Genomic DNA, 14694 nt, shown 5'->3' with positions numbered 1-14694 from the left:
CTGGGCATATATATTCTACAGGTGGTTGGTTAGTTCACAAGTTCATAGTAAGTGCTCATTGAGTGCAAAGCACTATACAAGGCACTTGGGGATACATATCACAGAAGAGAGAGTTTGGGGGGATTTACTATCTAACAAGGCAGATAAGAAAAAGAATTCATTGTAAAATTTAGTGGTACTCTGAGGGGGAATGGAAGTTCAGAGATAGAGGTTAGTAGGATACTGGACCAATTGTGGAATCTTGCTGGAGGAAGTGGTGCCACTTGATGAAGGAGCTGCATTGGATGGCATGGACGGATGAAGTAAGGTAGTTCCATGTCAGTTGGGAAGCTTGGACAAAGACCTAGAGGTAGGAGAATTAAGTCATCAAAAATTAGGATAAGGTAGCTGCTCGTGTTGAATCCACAACAGCAGTCGGACATGGTGATGGAGGAAGAGCAAAGGATGCTGACCGGGTCCGGAGATCCCAATGAGGAAGAAGAGGAGGAGGAGGAATTAGTGGATCCCCTAACAACAGTGAGAGAGCAATGCGAGCAGCTGGAGAAATGTGTAAAGGCTCGGGAGCAGCTAGAGCTCTGTGATGAGCGTGTATCCTCCAGGTCACAGACAGAGGATTGCACAGAGGAGCTCTTGGACTTCTTGCATGCAAGGGACCACTGCGTGGCCCACAAACTCTTTAACAGCTTGAAGTAAGTGTGCAGATTCGTTCACCCCAGCCTTCATCACCCGGGCTTCGGGATATTTCCTTATGGTTTTGAACATGACATTTGTTTCTTACTTATGTAACTAAGTTCATGTGAACCTCAAGGATTTTTGGCTTAGGCAGGTAGCTTCTGTGTAATTATCAATGATTCCATCTTAATAAAGTCCAGTGATCAGCAAAAAAAAAAAAAAAAAAATTAGGATAAGAGGGTTTTTTATGCCCAGAATATAGGATATGAGGCAGAATGTAGAGCAGCTGAGAACAGACAGAGCAGCTTTCCCTGGGGAATTATTCTGGTAACAACTGTTAGAAGGTCTGATTTTCATTCTTTTTTTTTTTTTAATTTATTTTACTTATTTATTTATTTTTGGCTCTGTTGGGTCTTTGTTGCTGCATGCAGGCTTTCTCTAGTTGCGGTGAACAGGGGCTACTCTTCATTGCAGTACGCGGTCTTCTCATTGCAGTGGCTTCTCTTGTTGCGGAGCACGGACTCTAGGCGTGTGGACTTTAGTAGTTGTGGCACGTGGGCTCAGTAGTTGTGGCTCGCGGGCTCTAGAGCGCAGGCTCAGTAGCTGTTGCACATGGGCTTAGGTGCTCCGCGGCATGTGGGATCTTCCCGGACCCGGGCTCTAACCCGTCTCCCCTGCATTGGCAGGCGGATTCTTAACCACTGCGCCACCAGGGAAGTCCCAGCTCTGATTTTATTTGAAGCACTAGAGAGCAATTGGAGGCTTTCAAATAGCAGCAAGGCACATATAATGGGCAAAACATTTTGGGGTGAAGGGAGAATGGAAGTGGAGAGGCCTGCACTAATTAATAATAGTAATCTGATACAATGCTACCAGGGTCTGGGTAAAGGGTTTAGAAATAAAGACAGGCAATGGGTAAATCTGAGCTAAATTACAGAGAAGGATTAGTCTTGAGCTTGAAACACCAAGAGACTGCATCCTGAAATTTCTAAGTTGGGAAGTCAGTTTAGCTTTAATGAGGGTTCAAGTCCAGCCATAAATTTTCAGTGTTTGAGAAGGGGACACCTGAGTTTGGCTTAGCCATTTGAGCCACATTAGGTTACCACTTTCTTTTACAGATGTGTTGGCAAATTATTCTTGAGATTGAGACTGGGTCCTTTTTCCAGAGGCTTATTTTCCCGTGGAATGTAGAGAAGATGAAAGGAGAGTTAGGCTTGAATACAGAGATGAGGAGGAAGTGAGAAAGCAGTGATTGAGAAGAGGACTTCACATTGGCTTCAACTCTTTGAAGGGTTTTTCAGAGAGACTTCTTTATTCTGTATAATTAAAGAGGACTGAGCAGGAATAAGGCTGAAATGAAGCTTGAGGAATTGGGGTTGGGCATTGAAAAAATTCTGATTAAGCTATTATCCATGGAGAAAGAGAAATAAATAATTTTACAAAGGTATTTGCAGATAAGTTTGGACCAAATTGTTTGGAAGAAGGAAGGATAAGTTATGTCTGGAAGTATGTTTATTTCATTATCTTATCCTCATCAAAATGCAATTTTTTTTCATTTTTTTAACATTTTTAAACATTTTTTATTTTTTTTAACTTTTTTTTTCCTCATTTATTTATTTATTTATTTATTTTTTGGCCGTGTTGGGTCTTCATTGCTGCGTGTGGGCTTTCTCTAGTTGTGGCAAGCAGGGGCTACTCTTCGTTGTGGTGCGCGGGCTTCTCATTGCAGTGGCTTCTCTTGTTGCGGAGCACAGGCTCTAGGCGCATGGGCTTCAGTAGTTGCAGCACGTGGGCTCAGTAGTTGCAGCACGCGGGCTCTAGGGCACGCAGGCTTCAGTAGTTGTGGCACGTGGGCTCAGTAGTTGTGGCTCACAGGCCCTAGAACACAGGCTCAGTAGTCGTGGTGCATGGGCTTAGTTGTTCTGTGGCATGTGGGATCTTCCTGGACCAGGGCTCGAACCTGTGTCCCCTGCATTGGCAGGCAGATTCTTAACCACTGCGCCACCTGGGGAGTCCCCAAAATGCAATTTTTGAATAAAGTCTGAATGGGATCCCCTCTTCCCTTAGCCAGTGATCTCTCCATTCACACTTAAAATTTAAGAGTCATGCTCCCACTAGAATGGCTGTCATCAAGAAGACAAAAGACAACAGTTGCTGGTGAGGATGTGGTGACAAGTGAACCCTTATACCCTGTTGGTGGGAATGTAAATTGGTCCAGCCGCGATGGAAAACAATATGGAGATTCCTCAAAAAATTAAAAATATATCTGCCATATGATCCAGCATTCTACTACTGGGTATATACCCAAAGGAAATGAAAACAGTATTTCGAAGAGATAAATGCACTTCCATGTTTATTGCAGTATTTGCAATAGCCAAGGTATGGAAACAACCTAAATGCCCATCAGAGGATGAATGGATAAAAACGATGTGGTATGTATACACAATGGAATATTATTCAGCCATGAGAAAAGAGGATATCCTGCCATTTGTGACAACATGGATAGACCTTGAGCACATTATGCTAAGTGAGATAAGTCAGATAGAGAAAGACTAGTACTGTATGATATCACTTATATGTGGAATCTAAAAAAGTCAAACAAAAAAAAATAAAATGGTAGTTTTCAGGGAGTGGGGGTGGGGGGATAAAAAAGTGATCTTCTTTAAGGCTACAAACTTGCAACAAATAGTTAATAAGCCATAGTGATCTTAATGCACCATATAATGAATTTAGACAACAATATTGTACTATAGTTATATAATGTGCTAAGTATCACTACAACAGCAATCATATTACAAAATATAAATATGTCAAAATAACACATTGTACACCTTAAATATACACAATGTTATTTGTCAAATATATTCAATAAAAAAATTTATAGTCACGCTTAATGAAAACATATTCCATGTTCATGGATAGGAAGACTCAACCTTTTTTTTTTTTTTTTTTTTTTGGCTGCACTGCCCAGCATGCAGGATCTTAATTCCCTGACCAGGGATGGAACCCATGCCCCCTGCAGTGGAAGCAAGGATTCTTTAACCACTGGACTGCCAGGGAAGTCCCAAGGAAGACTCGATCTTGTTAAGATGTCGGTTCTTCCTGCCACTGCAATGAGAAGCCCGTGCACCGCAATGAAGAGTAGCTCCTGGGCTTCCCTGGTGGCGCAGTGGTTGAGAGTCCACCTGCCGATGCAGGGGATGTGGGTTCGTGCCCCAGTCCGGGAAGATCCCACATGCCGCAGAGCGGCTGAGCCCGTGAGCCATGGCCGCTGAGCCTGCGCGTCCGGAGCCTGTGCTCCGCAGCGGGAGGGGTCACAACAGTGAGAGGCCCGCGTACCACAAGAAAAAAAAAAAAAAGATGGAAGGATGGATAGATAGTTATGCAACAAATAGAATAAAATGTTATGGTTGAGTTTAGGTATTGGTAATCCATGAGTTTTCACTGGAAAAAATTCAACTATTATGTATGTTTGAATATTTTCATAATAAAATGTTGAAAATAAGGGTCCTTATGTTTAGAGATACATACAGAAACATATACAGATGATGTCTGTGGTTTGCCTCAAAAGAACCTTGGTAGAGGGGCCTGGGTTGGGGTGTGGATGAAATAAAATTGATCATAGGTGGTTAATTGTCTTATCTGGGTGATAAGTACTTGAGACTCCAGGATAAATTCATCAATGGAATTGTTTTAAAAATGAGGTGTTTTACAGCATCACTGCATTCTTTGTGATGAGATAATCCTAAAAATGATAACATTTGTTGTTCCTTTTTTCTTCATTTCTTCATTCATTCATTTACTGGGTGCCTCTCATGTGGCAGGCACTGATCTTGGAGCTGGAGATAGAGCAGTGGACAGAACAAAGTCTCCATCTCATGGAGTTTTCATTTTAGTGCAGGGAGACTGACAGTAAGAAAACAAGTAAATACATAATTATGTTGGATGACAGTAAGAACTATTAAAATATAGTGTAGTATACAGTTCTGCAAATGGGGCCAGGGACTCCTGAGTGTTCCTAAAACCCTTTTAGGGGATCCTTGAGGTCAAGACAATTTTTGTAGTAATACTAAGACATTATTTGCCTTCATTCTCATCCTCTCATGCATATACAGTGGGGTTTTCCAGAGGCTACATGGATGTGATATCACAACAGATTGGATACAGGTATGAGAATCCAGTTATTTTTCTATTAAGCCAGACATTAAAGAGATTTGTAAAAATATAAATAGTGCTCTCGCTAATTTTGTTTTGGATAATATAGTTATTTTTATTAAAAATATTTGTTAACATGAGGTTGCTCTTGTTTTTAAATGAATACATGAATTTTTTTTTTTTTTTTTTTTTTTTGCAGTACGCGGGCCTCTCACTGTTGTGAGCTCTCCCGTTGCGGAGCACAGGCTCCGGACGCGCAGGCTCAGCAGCCATGGCTCACAGGTCCAGCCACTCCGCGGCATGTGGTATCTTCCCGGACCGGGGCATGAACCCATGTCCCTTGCATTGGCAGGCGGACTCTCAACCACTGTGCCACCAGGGAAGCCCTACATGAATATTTTTAAATGTTCTAATTTCTAACAAAGTAGATATAGAGAGATATAACCCATTTAAACAAAAGCTGTTTGGGATCCTCAATTTTTCAGAGTGTAAAGGGGTCCTGAAACCAAAATTGTGAAAACCCTTAGTATAGTATAATGGGGGGAAGGGGGAGATTGTGGGAGGTAAGGGAAGCCTTACTGATAAAGTAGCATTTGAGCAGAGACCTGAAGGTAGAGAGGGAATGAACCATATAGGAGTAGAATATTCCAGGCTAAGGGAACAGAAAGTGCAAAGGCCATAAGGCGTGCCTGGAATTCTGGAAGAACAAACAGGTCAAGATATCTGCAATGGCATGACTGCAAGGAAGAGTTGGAAGGAAGTGAGATCGGAGAGGTGATGAGAATCCCAGATGATGTGTAGGGCATTGCAGGATATTTTAAGGACTTTGGCTTATTTTTATTTTTATTTTTTTTATTTTTGGCTGTGTTGGGTCTTCGTTGATGCGCGAAGGCTTTCTCTAGTTGCAGCGAGTGGGGACTACTCTTTGTTGCGGTGCGCGGGCTTCTCATTGTGGTGGCTTCTCTTGTTGTGGAGCGCAGGCTCTAGGCACTCGGGCTTCAGTAGTTGTGGCTCAAGGGCTTCAGTAGTTGTGGCACGTGGGCTCTAGAGCGCAGGCTCAGTAGTTGTGGCACACGGGCTTAGTTGCTCCGCGGCATGTGGAATCTTCCCGGACCAGGGATCGAACCTGTGTCCCTTGCATTGGCAGGCATATTCTTATCCACTGTGCCACCAGGGAAGCCCAGGAACTTGGCTTTTACTCTGAGTGAAATGGGAAACCATTGGAGGATTGTGAAGAGTCATGTGATCAGAAATACATTTATTTTGACAGGATGACTCTAGCTCCTGTGTTGAGAATAGATTGTATTAGAGGCAAGGGAGGAAGAGGAGGTTATTTTAATAATCCGAGCAAGAGGTGAAGGCAGCTTGGACTAGGGTCATAGCTACGGAGGTGGTAAAAAACGTTTAGAGTCTGAATATATTTTGAAGGTATAGGTCTCAGGATTTGGTGATAGAAGGATACGATGTATGAGAGAAAGAGAAGTCAAGGATGATGCTAGATTTTTGACCTGAATGGCTGGAATGATAGAGTTGTCATTTATGAGATGGAGAAGCCTGGGGGAGGAATAGGAAGTGGTGGATGCAGAAGTAAGGTTCTGACTGTGTTAGGTTTGTGATGCTTGTTATGTATTTAAGTGGAAATGTCCACCAGGCAGTTAGATACATGACTTAAATTCAGGGGGGAGGTTTGGGAGGAGATAAAGATTCCATAGACATCAGTGTATTAATGATATTGAAAGCTACAAAACTGGAGGAGATCACCTAGAGAATGAAGAGGCAGATAACAGAGCTCTGGGCACCCCAAGGCTAAGAGTTGCATGAGAGGAAGAGCTACTCTCAGGCTCTGCTGTCCTTAGCTTTGATTGGAAAGGCTAAGGTAGTGTTAGATGAAAACATCTTCAAGAATGAAAAGAGCCAAATTACCTTTCTTTCACTGTTAGGAACATAATTTGATTACTAGAAACAAAAGTTACTTTAATTATTTTCCCCAATTTTCCACCAATATTTTCTTCCCGTACCTCCTTGTCTCTGATTTTCCAATCTTTCTCCTTCCAGGCCCCTGATCAACCAAGCCATTCACCACTACCGTCCAGAACTCCATGTGTACTCGACCTCAGGCCACTTCTGCCATACAAAGTAAACGATTGACTAGGTGTGATGCTCAAGGCTCTGGTCTGGGAAGGAGCTCCCTCCATGGTGTCCTTTAGGGCCACCCCTGAGTAAGGCTGTGATACAGAGGCAGCCCATTTACAGCTAACCCCAGTATATCATGTTGACCCATCTCTGGACCAGACTGAGTTGTTGTTTTTAACTTTGATTTACAGAGAATTTAGAACATACACATAAGTAAATAGAATAGTATATGAACTCCCATCTATCCCTAACTCAGGCTTAACCATGGCCATTTCTGTCCCATTCACTTCCCCTCTCATGATATTTTAAACAAGTTGCATACATTACATAATTTCACTGTAAATATTTTAGTATGTATCACTAAAAGATAAATGCTTTTGAGAAATGACAACATTATTATTACACTTGAAAATAGCAATAATACCTTAATATCAAATATATAGGAAGTGTTCAAAATCAGACCTGAGTTTTTGTTCCTCTGTCAGTTGGTCTTGGAAAGTTTCTCATGAGGCCATAGATATGAGTTGAGGGAAAAGCACTGGAGCAAAGGACATAGAGAGTCTGGACCACCAGTTGATGTAATTAGCATGGGTCTTTTGGATCTGCTCAGGCCTAATCCCAAATATGCCATTTTCCCATTGTACAATGGATTGCTGCTGTGCCCTCCCAATCTTATGACTCAATGGATCTGATAATACCCAGTCAAGATGAGTAGCTCTGGATGAATAGTCACTCGATGTCCCATAGTCAGTGCTGGGTCTGTGCTCAAGCCCTATAGCCCATTTTTCAAATGATAACATTCTCTTTCACAGTAGGCAGAGTTTGGCTCCAGAACCCTGAGTCTGTGTTACAGCCCTCCTATTGGGGCTTTTTAGAGACTCTCTACAATGTTCTAATCCACTGTAGAGACCTTTGGATTCATTGTGTTTTTTTGTGTCATGTGGCTTTAGTGGCAGGACAGCTTCAGTCATAGCCTGGACATGCCATAGAGCTCTCTCTTGTGTTGAACCCCACTCAAAACTGATAGCCCTTCAGGTCACCTAATAAATGGTTTGGAACAATATTCCCATGTGTGGGATATGTTGCCTCCAAAATCTAAAGAGTTCTGCCGGTTACCATTCTTAGTGGTAAGGGACACAAAATGCAACTATTTGTCCTTCACTTTAGGGGAGATATTCTGGCATACCTCAGATTATTGGATCCCTAAAAATTTCTTCAATGTTGCAGTGTTGGAGGACAGAGGGAATGAAAAGCACCTACCAAACTGAGAAGGCATCTTGAGACTGTAAAACGAGGCAGCTCCATATAATCAGTGGATCAGTGGGTGGGACTGGGATCGAGCTGCTTTCTGTACCACAGAGGGGCCATTGGGATAATTTTATAGTTAACCTAGGGTATGGGGGTAGGTGCTTGGAAATAGGACGTACATTCCTAAGTTAAGATTTGTGAATGGGTAACTAGTCCTGTGGGCACTGGGAATACGTCAGGGAAGGTTTTTCATCATTGTTTGGGGACTAACAGAGCATAGAGGCTACCTAGTCCGAATGATTATTAGGAAATATCTATTAACTACAAAGCCCTTGATGACAGAGAAGTGATTCACTGCACACTACAGTCCTGGGTAGGGTCAGCGAAAGGTCAGGAGAAACTGTAAGGGCCCAAGATGACATCAGTCACACTAACAGCCATACAGTCAGGAGCCTGAATCTTCTAGTCTTACTGAACTACTTACCACTTCATGATCATCAAGTCCAATTAGTAAATCATCAATATAGTGGACTGGCATATGTTGGGCAGCATGTCAAGACAACTGAGTTCCCTTCAGACTCTACTGGTTAGAGAACAGGAGAGTTAGCATGATCTTATGGCGAGACAGTGATTTTGTACTGCTGTCCTTCTTATATAAAGGCAAATTGCTTTAAACCAACCTTACCAAGGAGGATAGAGAACACACTTGCGAGACCAATAGTCACATATCAATGCTAGAAGCTGGCCAGTAAATATACCACATTCAGTATGGCAGCTATGATTGGGGCTACCATGTGGTTAAATTTATGGTAACCCATTATCATCCACTCTGTTTGGCTTTTGCAGGAGCCAGACAAATGAATAGTATATGAACCCTTATGTATCCATCACTTTATCCCAACAAAACTACCATCCCTGTATCCTTTAAGTATTTGATGGTGGTGCTAATCTCTGCAAGGGGAGAGGGTTGCTTCTGCTGACCTGGAGTGTTCAGATGAAGCTGGAGGTTCAGAATTCTCAGGTTCATGCGCACAGATGTCTCATTCCAGGTCTTTGAGTCTTACTCTTTTCCTATCAGGGTCCTGACTTTGATATAGGAGACCTGTTGGTGCTTTGCATTCAGCCTCCTTTGCTGTTCTGCTACCCTCAGTTAGATCCCGTATCTGATTTTCTCACTGTCTGCCCTGCAACTTAGATGAGAGTCTCCTCAGGCATTGCCAAAGAGGCTCTCTGACTTTCGTGGTATGCCTTGAGTTGTTAGTTGGTTGACCTGAGCCTATAATTTTCTTTTTTTTGAAGGCTTCCAAAGCAATTAAAAGCCAGCCAATCCTTATAATTACCATTGCCCCCATGCCATTAAAGGGTCAAAGCTATCACAAATGCCAACACTTCACCTTTTACCACATCCCAGTCCACCACGGGTGAGAATCTTAGTTATTTGATGCTAAAATACACCAGGAATTACCAACAATGGAATCCTTTTTGCCATCTGACTAAAAAGTGATCCGGCTCCAAAATCCCATCCTGATAGTCTTCATTCTAGTCTGGAACCAGTTGTTTTAGCCTGTTTCCCCCAAAAGCAAAGCCTGAATCAAGTGTTTTCACGCAGGTAGTTTATTTGGGAATGCGATCCAGAGAGAAGTTAGGCAGAACAAGCGGAGTGGACAGGGAAGAAGGGAAAGATGATATAAAGATGCATCATTCAGTTGGCCACCACTACAGGTGACTCATGCTCAATCCCACAGGACCTTCTGAGGAGCCTCATGAAATGGATCTCAAAAGCATTTCTGAGAAATGAAATGAAATGAAAAGAGGTAATGAAGAGGGGAAATGTATCTATTGGCTCCTGACCCCTGCTGGACAAGAGTGCCCCACTATTGTTAACTCCCTGTCTTAATCAGTCTAGGATGCTATAACAAAGTACCATAGTGGTGATCATTTTGTAATGTATAAAGATACCGAGGGAATTCCCTGGCCGTCCAGTGGTTAGGACTCCATGCTCTCAGTGCCGAGGGCCTGGGTTCCATCCGTGGTCAGGGTACTAAGATCCCGCAAGTCACACAGCATGTTCAAAAAATTAAAACAAAATAAAATAAAATACAAATCGAATCACTATGTTGTACACCTGAAACTAATATAATATTGTAAGTCAGTTATACTTCAATAAACAAACAAAAAACAGAAAAACAAAGTACCGTGTACTGAGTGGCTTACAAAAAACAAATTTAATCTCATAGTTCTGGAGGCTGGAAGTCTAAGATCAGGGTGCCAGCCTGGTCGAGTTCTGGTGAGGGTCCTCTTCCAACTTCTTGTATCCTCACATGGTGAAAAGAGGGTGAGAGAGTTCTCTGGGGTCCCCCCCTTTTTTTTTTGCGGTATGCAGGCCTCTCACTGTTGTGGCCCCTCCCGTTGCGGAGCACAGGCTCTGGACGTGCAGGCTCAGCGGCCATGGCTCACGGGCCCAGCCACTCCGCGGCACGTGGGATCTTCCCGGACCGGGGCACGAACCCGTGTCCCCTGCATCGGCAGGCGGAGTCTCAACCACTGCACCACCAGGGAAGCCCTGGGGTCCCTTTTTAAGAGCACTAATCCCGTTCACGGGGACTCCACCCTCATGACCTAATCAACTCCCAATGTCCCACCTCCTAATACCATCACACTGATGGGGTAGAGTTTAGAGTTTCAGTTTCAACTTAGAGTTTCAGTTTCAGTTTAGAATTTTGGGAGGCTACATTCAGTCCCTAGCACCCCCATGCTTCCAGTTTACACATGCATAAGTGTTTGTAGGTTCTTGCAAAGAAGCCCCAGGGCAATAAATGGGAGGGGTGGCACAGATTCCAAGGAGAGACACTGACAGGTTGTACCTGCACTTAGCTGGCTGAAGCTTGTATGAAACTGTCACCGCAGCATTAGCTGGAGCAAGAGGTAGGGTCCAGAGAATTTACAGAATAGTTGCCTGTTATAACACGTGATAGTGCCTTTGGAACATCCTCATGACAGTGTCTCAGAGGGAATTGCAGGGAGGGGTATGGGAGAAGGAAAATGGCTGGTGTGCCTGAGTGGCATTCCCCCAGTGTCCTTCTCCTCCTGGCTTTCCCCTCAATGGGGCTGAGATTTCACTAACTACTGTTCCTCTTCCTTCTTACCTGACTGTGTATCCTAGAGATACTAGATTTTGCCATTACTTCCTCTCCAGGGCTTGATTCCTTTTTGGGTTCTGGGGCCTTTCTAATTGGTCTGAGGCCAAGAGAAAGGCCCGGAGAAAAATCTTTAAGAGGAGCCTGGGTCCCTCCTCCTCTTCTACACTGGGGCAGAGGGGGTGGGGTGGAATTGACTGATGGAAACCCTGGGATCCTCACAGCCTTCTAGTCTCATCCAGAACCTCCAGCGCAGAGTGCTAAACTACCTCCCTGCAAATAAGCCCTCTGCTGTGGGCTTCCTCTGACACAGGGTTTTGGTTTTCCCTTCCCTTTACCACTGACACATTGGCATTTTTCCACTGAATGAACAGTGGTGCCCAGACTGACATCTTCTGCTCAATCCTGCTTTGCCACCACTTTCTTCTCTGGGTGAGCTGGGCCAACTCTTGCCCGGCAGGTCCTTCCCTCTGTGTACTGACACTGACTCCTGGGGATGGGATGAAAACCAAGGGAATGACAGGGTCCCATAAGTGAAGACCTCATAAAGCAGGCAGTAGGATCCTAAGGACTCAAGTAGTAGATTTTCTGAGACAGGAGGTGATGGGTGCATCTGATTCAAGGACTACTGTTTGCTGCCAAACTGAACACTTGCTGAAAAAGTCTGAAGATGGGTAGTTTTTGTTTTGGATTTTTCACGAAGTGAGACACTAACAAAGAAGTGAAACCATTCTGTGTTCTCAAGTTTGACTGGTTTGACTGGTTTGTTCTCTAAGCAGGTTAAACCGTGAACACACATCCTTGGTGAAGAGGGTAAGCCATTATCGACCTTTGTTTCCCTGAGGTTCTGAGACTCTTAGAGCTAGAAAAGGCCTGAAAGTTCATCAGCGTGCATCAGAATCACCCAGAGGGCTTGTTCCATGCAGACTGCTGGCCCCGCTCCTGGAGTTTCTGATTGGGTAGGTCTGGGGCAGATCCCAAGAGCTCTCCTTTCTTTCCTTCATTCATTTATTTATTTATTTTTGGCTGCATTGGGTCTTTGTTGCTGTGTGCGGGCTTCCTCTAGTTGCAGCGAGCAGGGGCTACTCCTCGTTGTGGTGCACAGGCTTCTCATTGTGGTGGCTTCTCTTGCTGTGGAGCATGGGCTCTAGGCGCCCAGGCTTCAGTAATTGTGGCACGTGGGCTCAGTAGTTGTGGCGCATGGGCTTAGCTGCTCCGCAGTATGTGGGATCTTCCTGGACCAGGGATCAAACCCGTGTCCCCTGCATTGGCAGGCGGATTCTTAACCCCTGCGCCACCAGGGAATTCCCAACCTCTCCCTTCTAACAAGCTCCCTGGTGGCAGGGGGCTGATGTGCTGGTCTAGATCAGCGATCCTCAACTCTGGCTACTCACTGAAATTGTCTGGAGAGCTTTAAAAGAAAAATACTGGTGCTGAGACTCCACCCAAACCTGTTAAATCAAAGTCTCTGGGGGTGGGGGCAAGCACTGGTATTTTTTCAGAGTTTCTTCCCCAACCCAAATGATTCAGAGGGACACTGATCCAGCATCTCCGCCAGGCCAGCATGGTTCACTTGAGGGAGTGGGTGCTGCCATACGGGGTCTCTCACAATCATCTGCTGAGCCTTTTCAACTTTCCCGCAGTGGCTCTGGTGAGTGTGCTTTAGGCCCCCCTACCCCTCTATGTCTATGATTCTCCTGCCAGGAATTACCCAGCTACCTGCCCAGCTGCAGGAAGCCCAGTCTCCTTCCAGGGCAGCAGGTCTGGGTGCTAGAAGACTCTTGTACCTAAACCTGGGTCTGACTCCTACAGCTTTCTCCAAGCACTTAGTGAGCCATTCCATGGTGAAGACAGGAACCAATAGTGCCATCCCCAGCCCCTGCAATCTCAGACCTCCATTGCCCAGATAAAGCAGCCCCCGTTCCTGTAACATCCTCCTGTGGTTTTCATCTGAACCTGCCTCTCTGTTTATTGCTCATCTCAGATGTGACATTTCTACCTGAATCCAGAACTTCAGGTGTGTCCAGAGCTTGGAAAAATGAAGATCAGAAGGGGAGATTCAGGACCCTGGAGGAGTTCTCTGGGAGCATTTCCCCAAGCCACTCCTCTATCCCACTGGCCCAGCTTCTCCCTTCCTGAACTCAGGATCTTCTGGGTTTTGTCATCTGATATTTGCAAACCACTTGGCAGGAGTTTGATGCCATCAGACCACCAGTTTCAAGTAGTGACACATTTTTTTATTATTATTATTATTTGGCCACGTGGTGTGGCTTTCGGGATCTTAGTTCCCCAACCTGGGATTGAACCGGGCCACGGCAGTGAAAGGGCTGACTCCTAACCGCTAGACCACCAGGGAATTCCCAGTAGTGACACATTTTAAAACAATACAGTTAGGGCTTCCCTGGTGGCGCAGTGGTTGAGAGTCCGCCTGCCGATGCAGGGGATACGGGTTCGTGTCCCGGTCCGGGAAGATCCCACGTGCCGCGGAGCGGCTGGGCCTGTGAGCCATGGCCGCTGAGCCTGCGCGTCCGGAGCCTGTGCTCCGTAACGGGAGAGGCCACAACATTGAGAGGCCCGTGTACCGCAAAAAATAAAAAAATAAAAAATAAAATAAAATAAAACAATACAGTTAAAAAGAACTTTAGTAAGTTTCACATTAGTGAAGAATCAGGGGTTTTTTGTTCCTGTTCTTGACAGCTTTTCCTGTTGCTGTATGACCAACGCATAGAATAGTGCCTGGCACATAGCTGGCTCTCAGTAGCCATTTGCTGCATATTTAAATGGCTGATAAAATGAAATACTTAAATAGATAAATATTTATTGAATGAGTCAGTGGGAAGGATAATATCGTTTACAAACTGATCTGGCTAAGAAGATAGGACAGTGAAGAGCACACTGAGAGCCAGCCAGGGAGCCTAGCCCAGCCAACAGGGCGGGGTCTCCCTCTTTCCTGTCCACCATCGCTGCCCACACCCACGGAGATGGAGGGGTGCGGCCTGCCCCCTCCATGGGAGCTAACCTGCTACTGGCTTGAGCTGTGAGTGCTGGAGCTGCAAGCCTAGGGTGAAGGTGTTGTTGGCAGAGGAAGGTGGGGACCGGTGTGATGACAGCTCCATTGCCAGCTGACCAGCTGTCTCAGGGTGGAGGGCCTGGCAGAGGAAGCAGTAGGGAAGGGCAGGCCCCCGAGGATGGGGATCTGGAAAGGACTCCCTGCAGTGGGAAAGGACTCACCCTGGTGGAGTCAAAGTCCTGTCTCCTTTCAGCCCAACATTTCAGTCAGGAATTGGGTGTGGGGACCATGCCATGCCCAGTAGAGAGAGGGGTTGCCCTCAAGGTGGCCCAGTCCAGA

At 45.0% G+C, this 14694-nt stretch overlaps 1 protein-coding gene and 1 long non-coding RNA gene across 2 annotated transcripts; both read left to right on the top strand.

The window, feature by feature from the left end:
• Positions 1–387: 387 nt before the first annotated feature.
• LOC308612762 (cytochrome b-c1 complex subunit 6, mitochondrial-like) lies at positions 388–893 on the top strand. The gene has a single exon (XM_081225415.1). It carries the CDS (start codon positions 421–423, stop codon positions 691–693), a length of 273 nt encoding a protein of 90 aa, XP_081081541.1. The 5' UTR covers positions 388–420; the 3' UTR covers positions 694–893.
• An 11269-nt stretch (positions 894–12162) lies between these two features.
• On the top strand, positions 12163–14042 carry LOC308606827. The gene is made up of 3 exons (XR_014013906.1): positions 12163–12304; positions 12876–12996; positions 13330–14042. It is a non-coding gene; the product is annotated as an uncharacterized lncRNA (long non-coding RNA).
• Positions 14043–14694: the final 652 nt, after the last annotated feature.

The sequence above is a fragment of the Mesoplodon bidens genome (assembly GCF_964165515.1).
Source record: "Mesoplodon bidens genome assembly, chromosome: 2".
NCBI lineage: Eukaryota > Metazoa > Chordata > Mammalia > Artiodactyla > Ziphiidae > Mesoplodon > Mesoplodon bidens.
The sequence above is the reverse complement of the archived record's forward strand: the minus strand, read 5'-3'. Positions and strand labels throughout refer to the sequence as shown.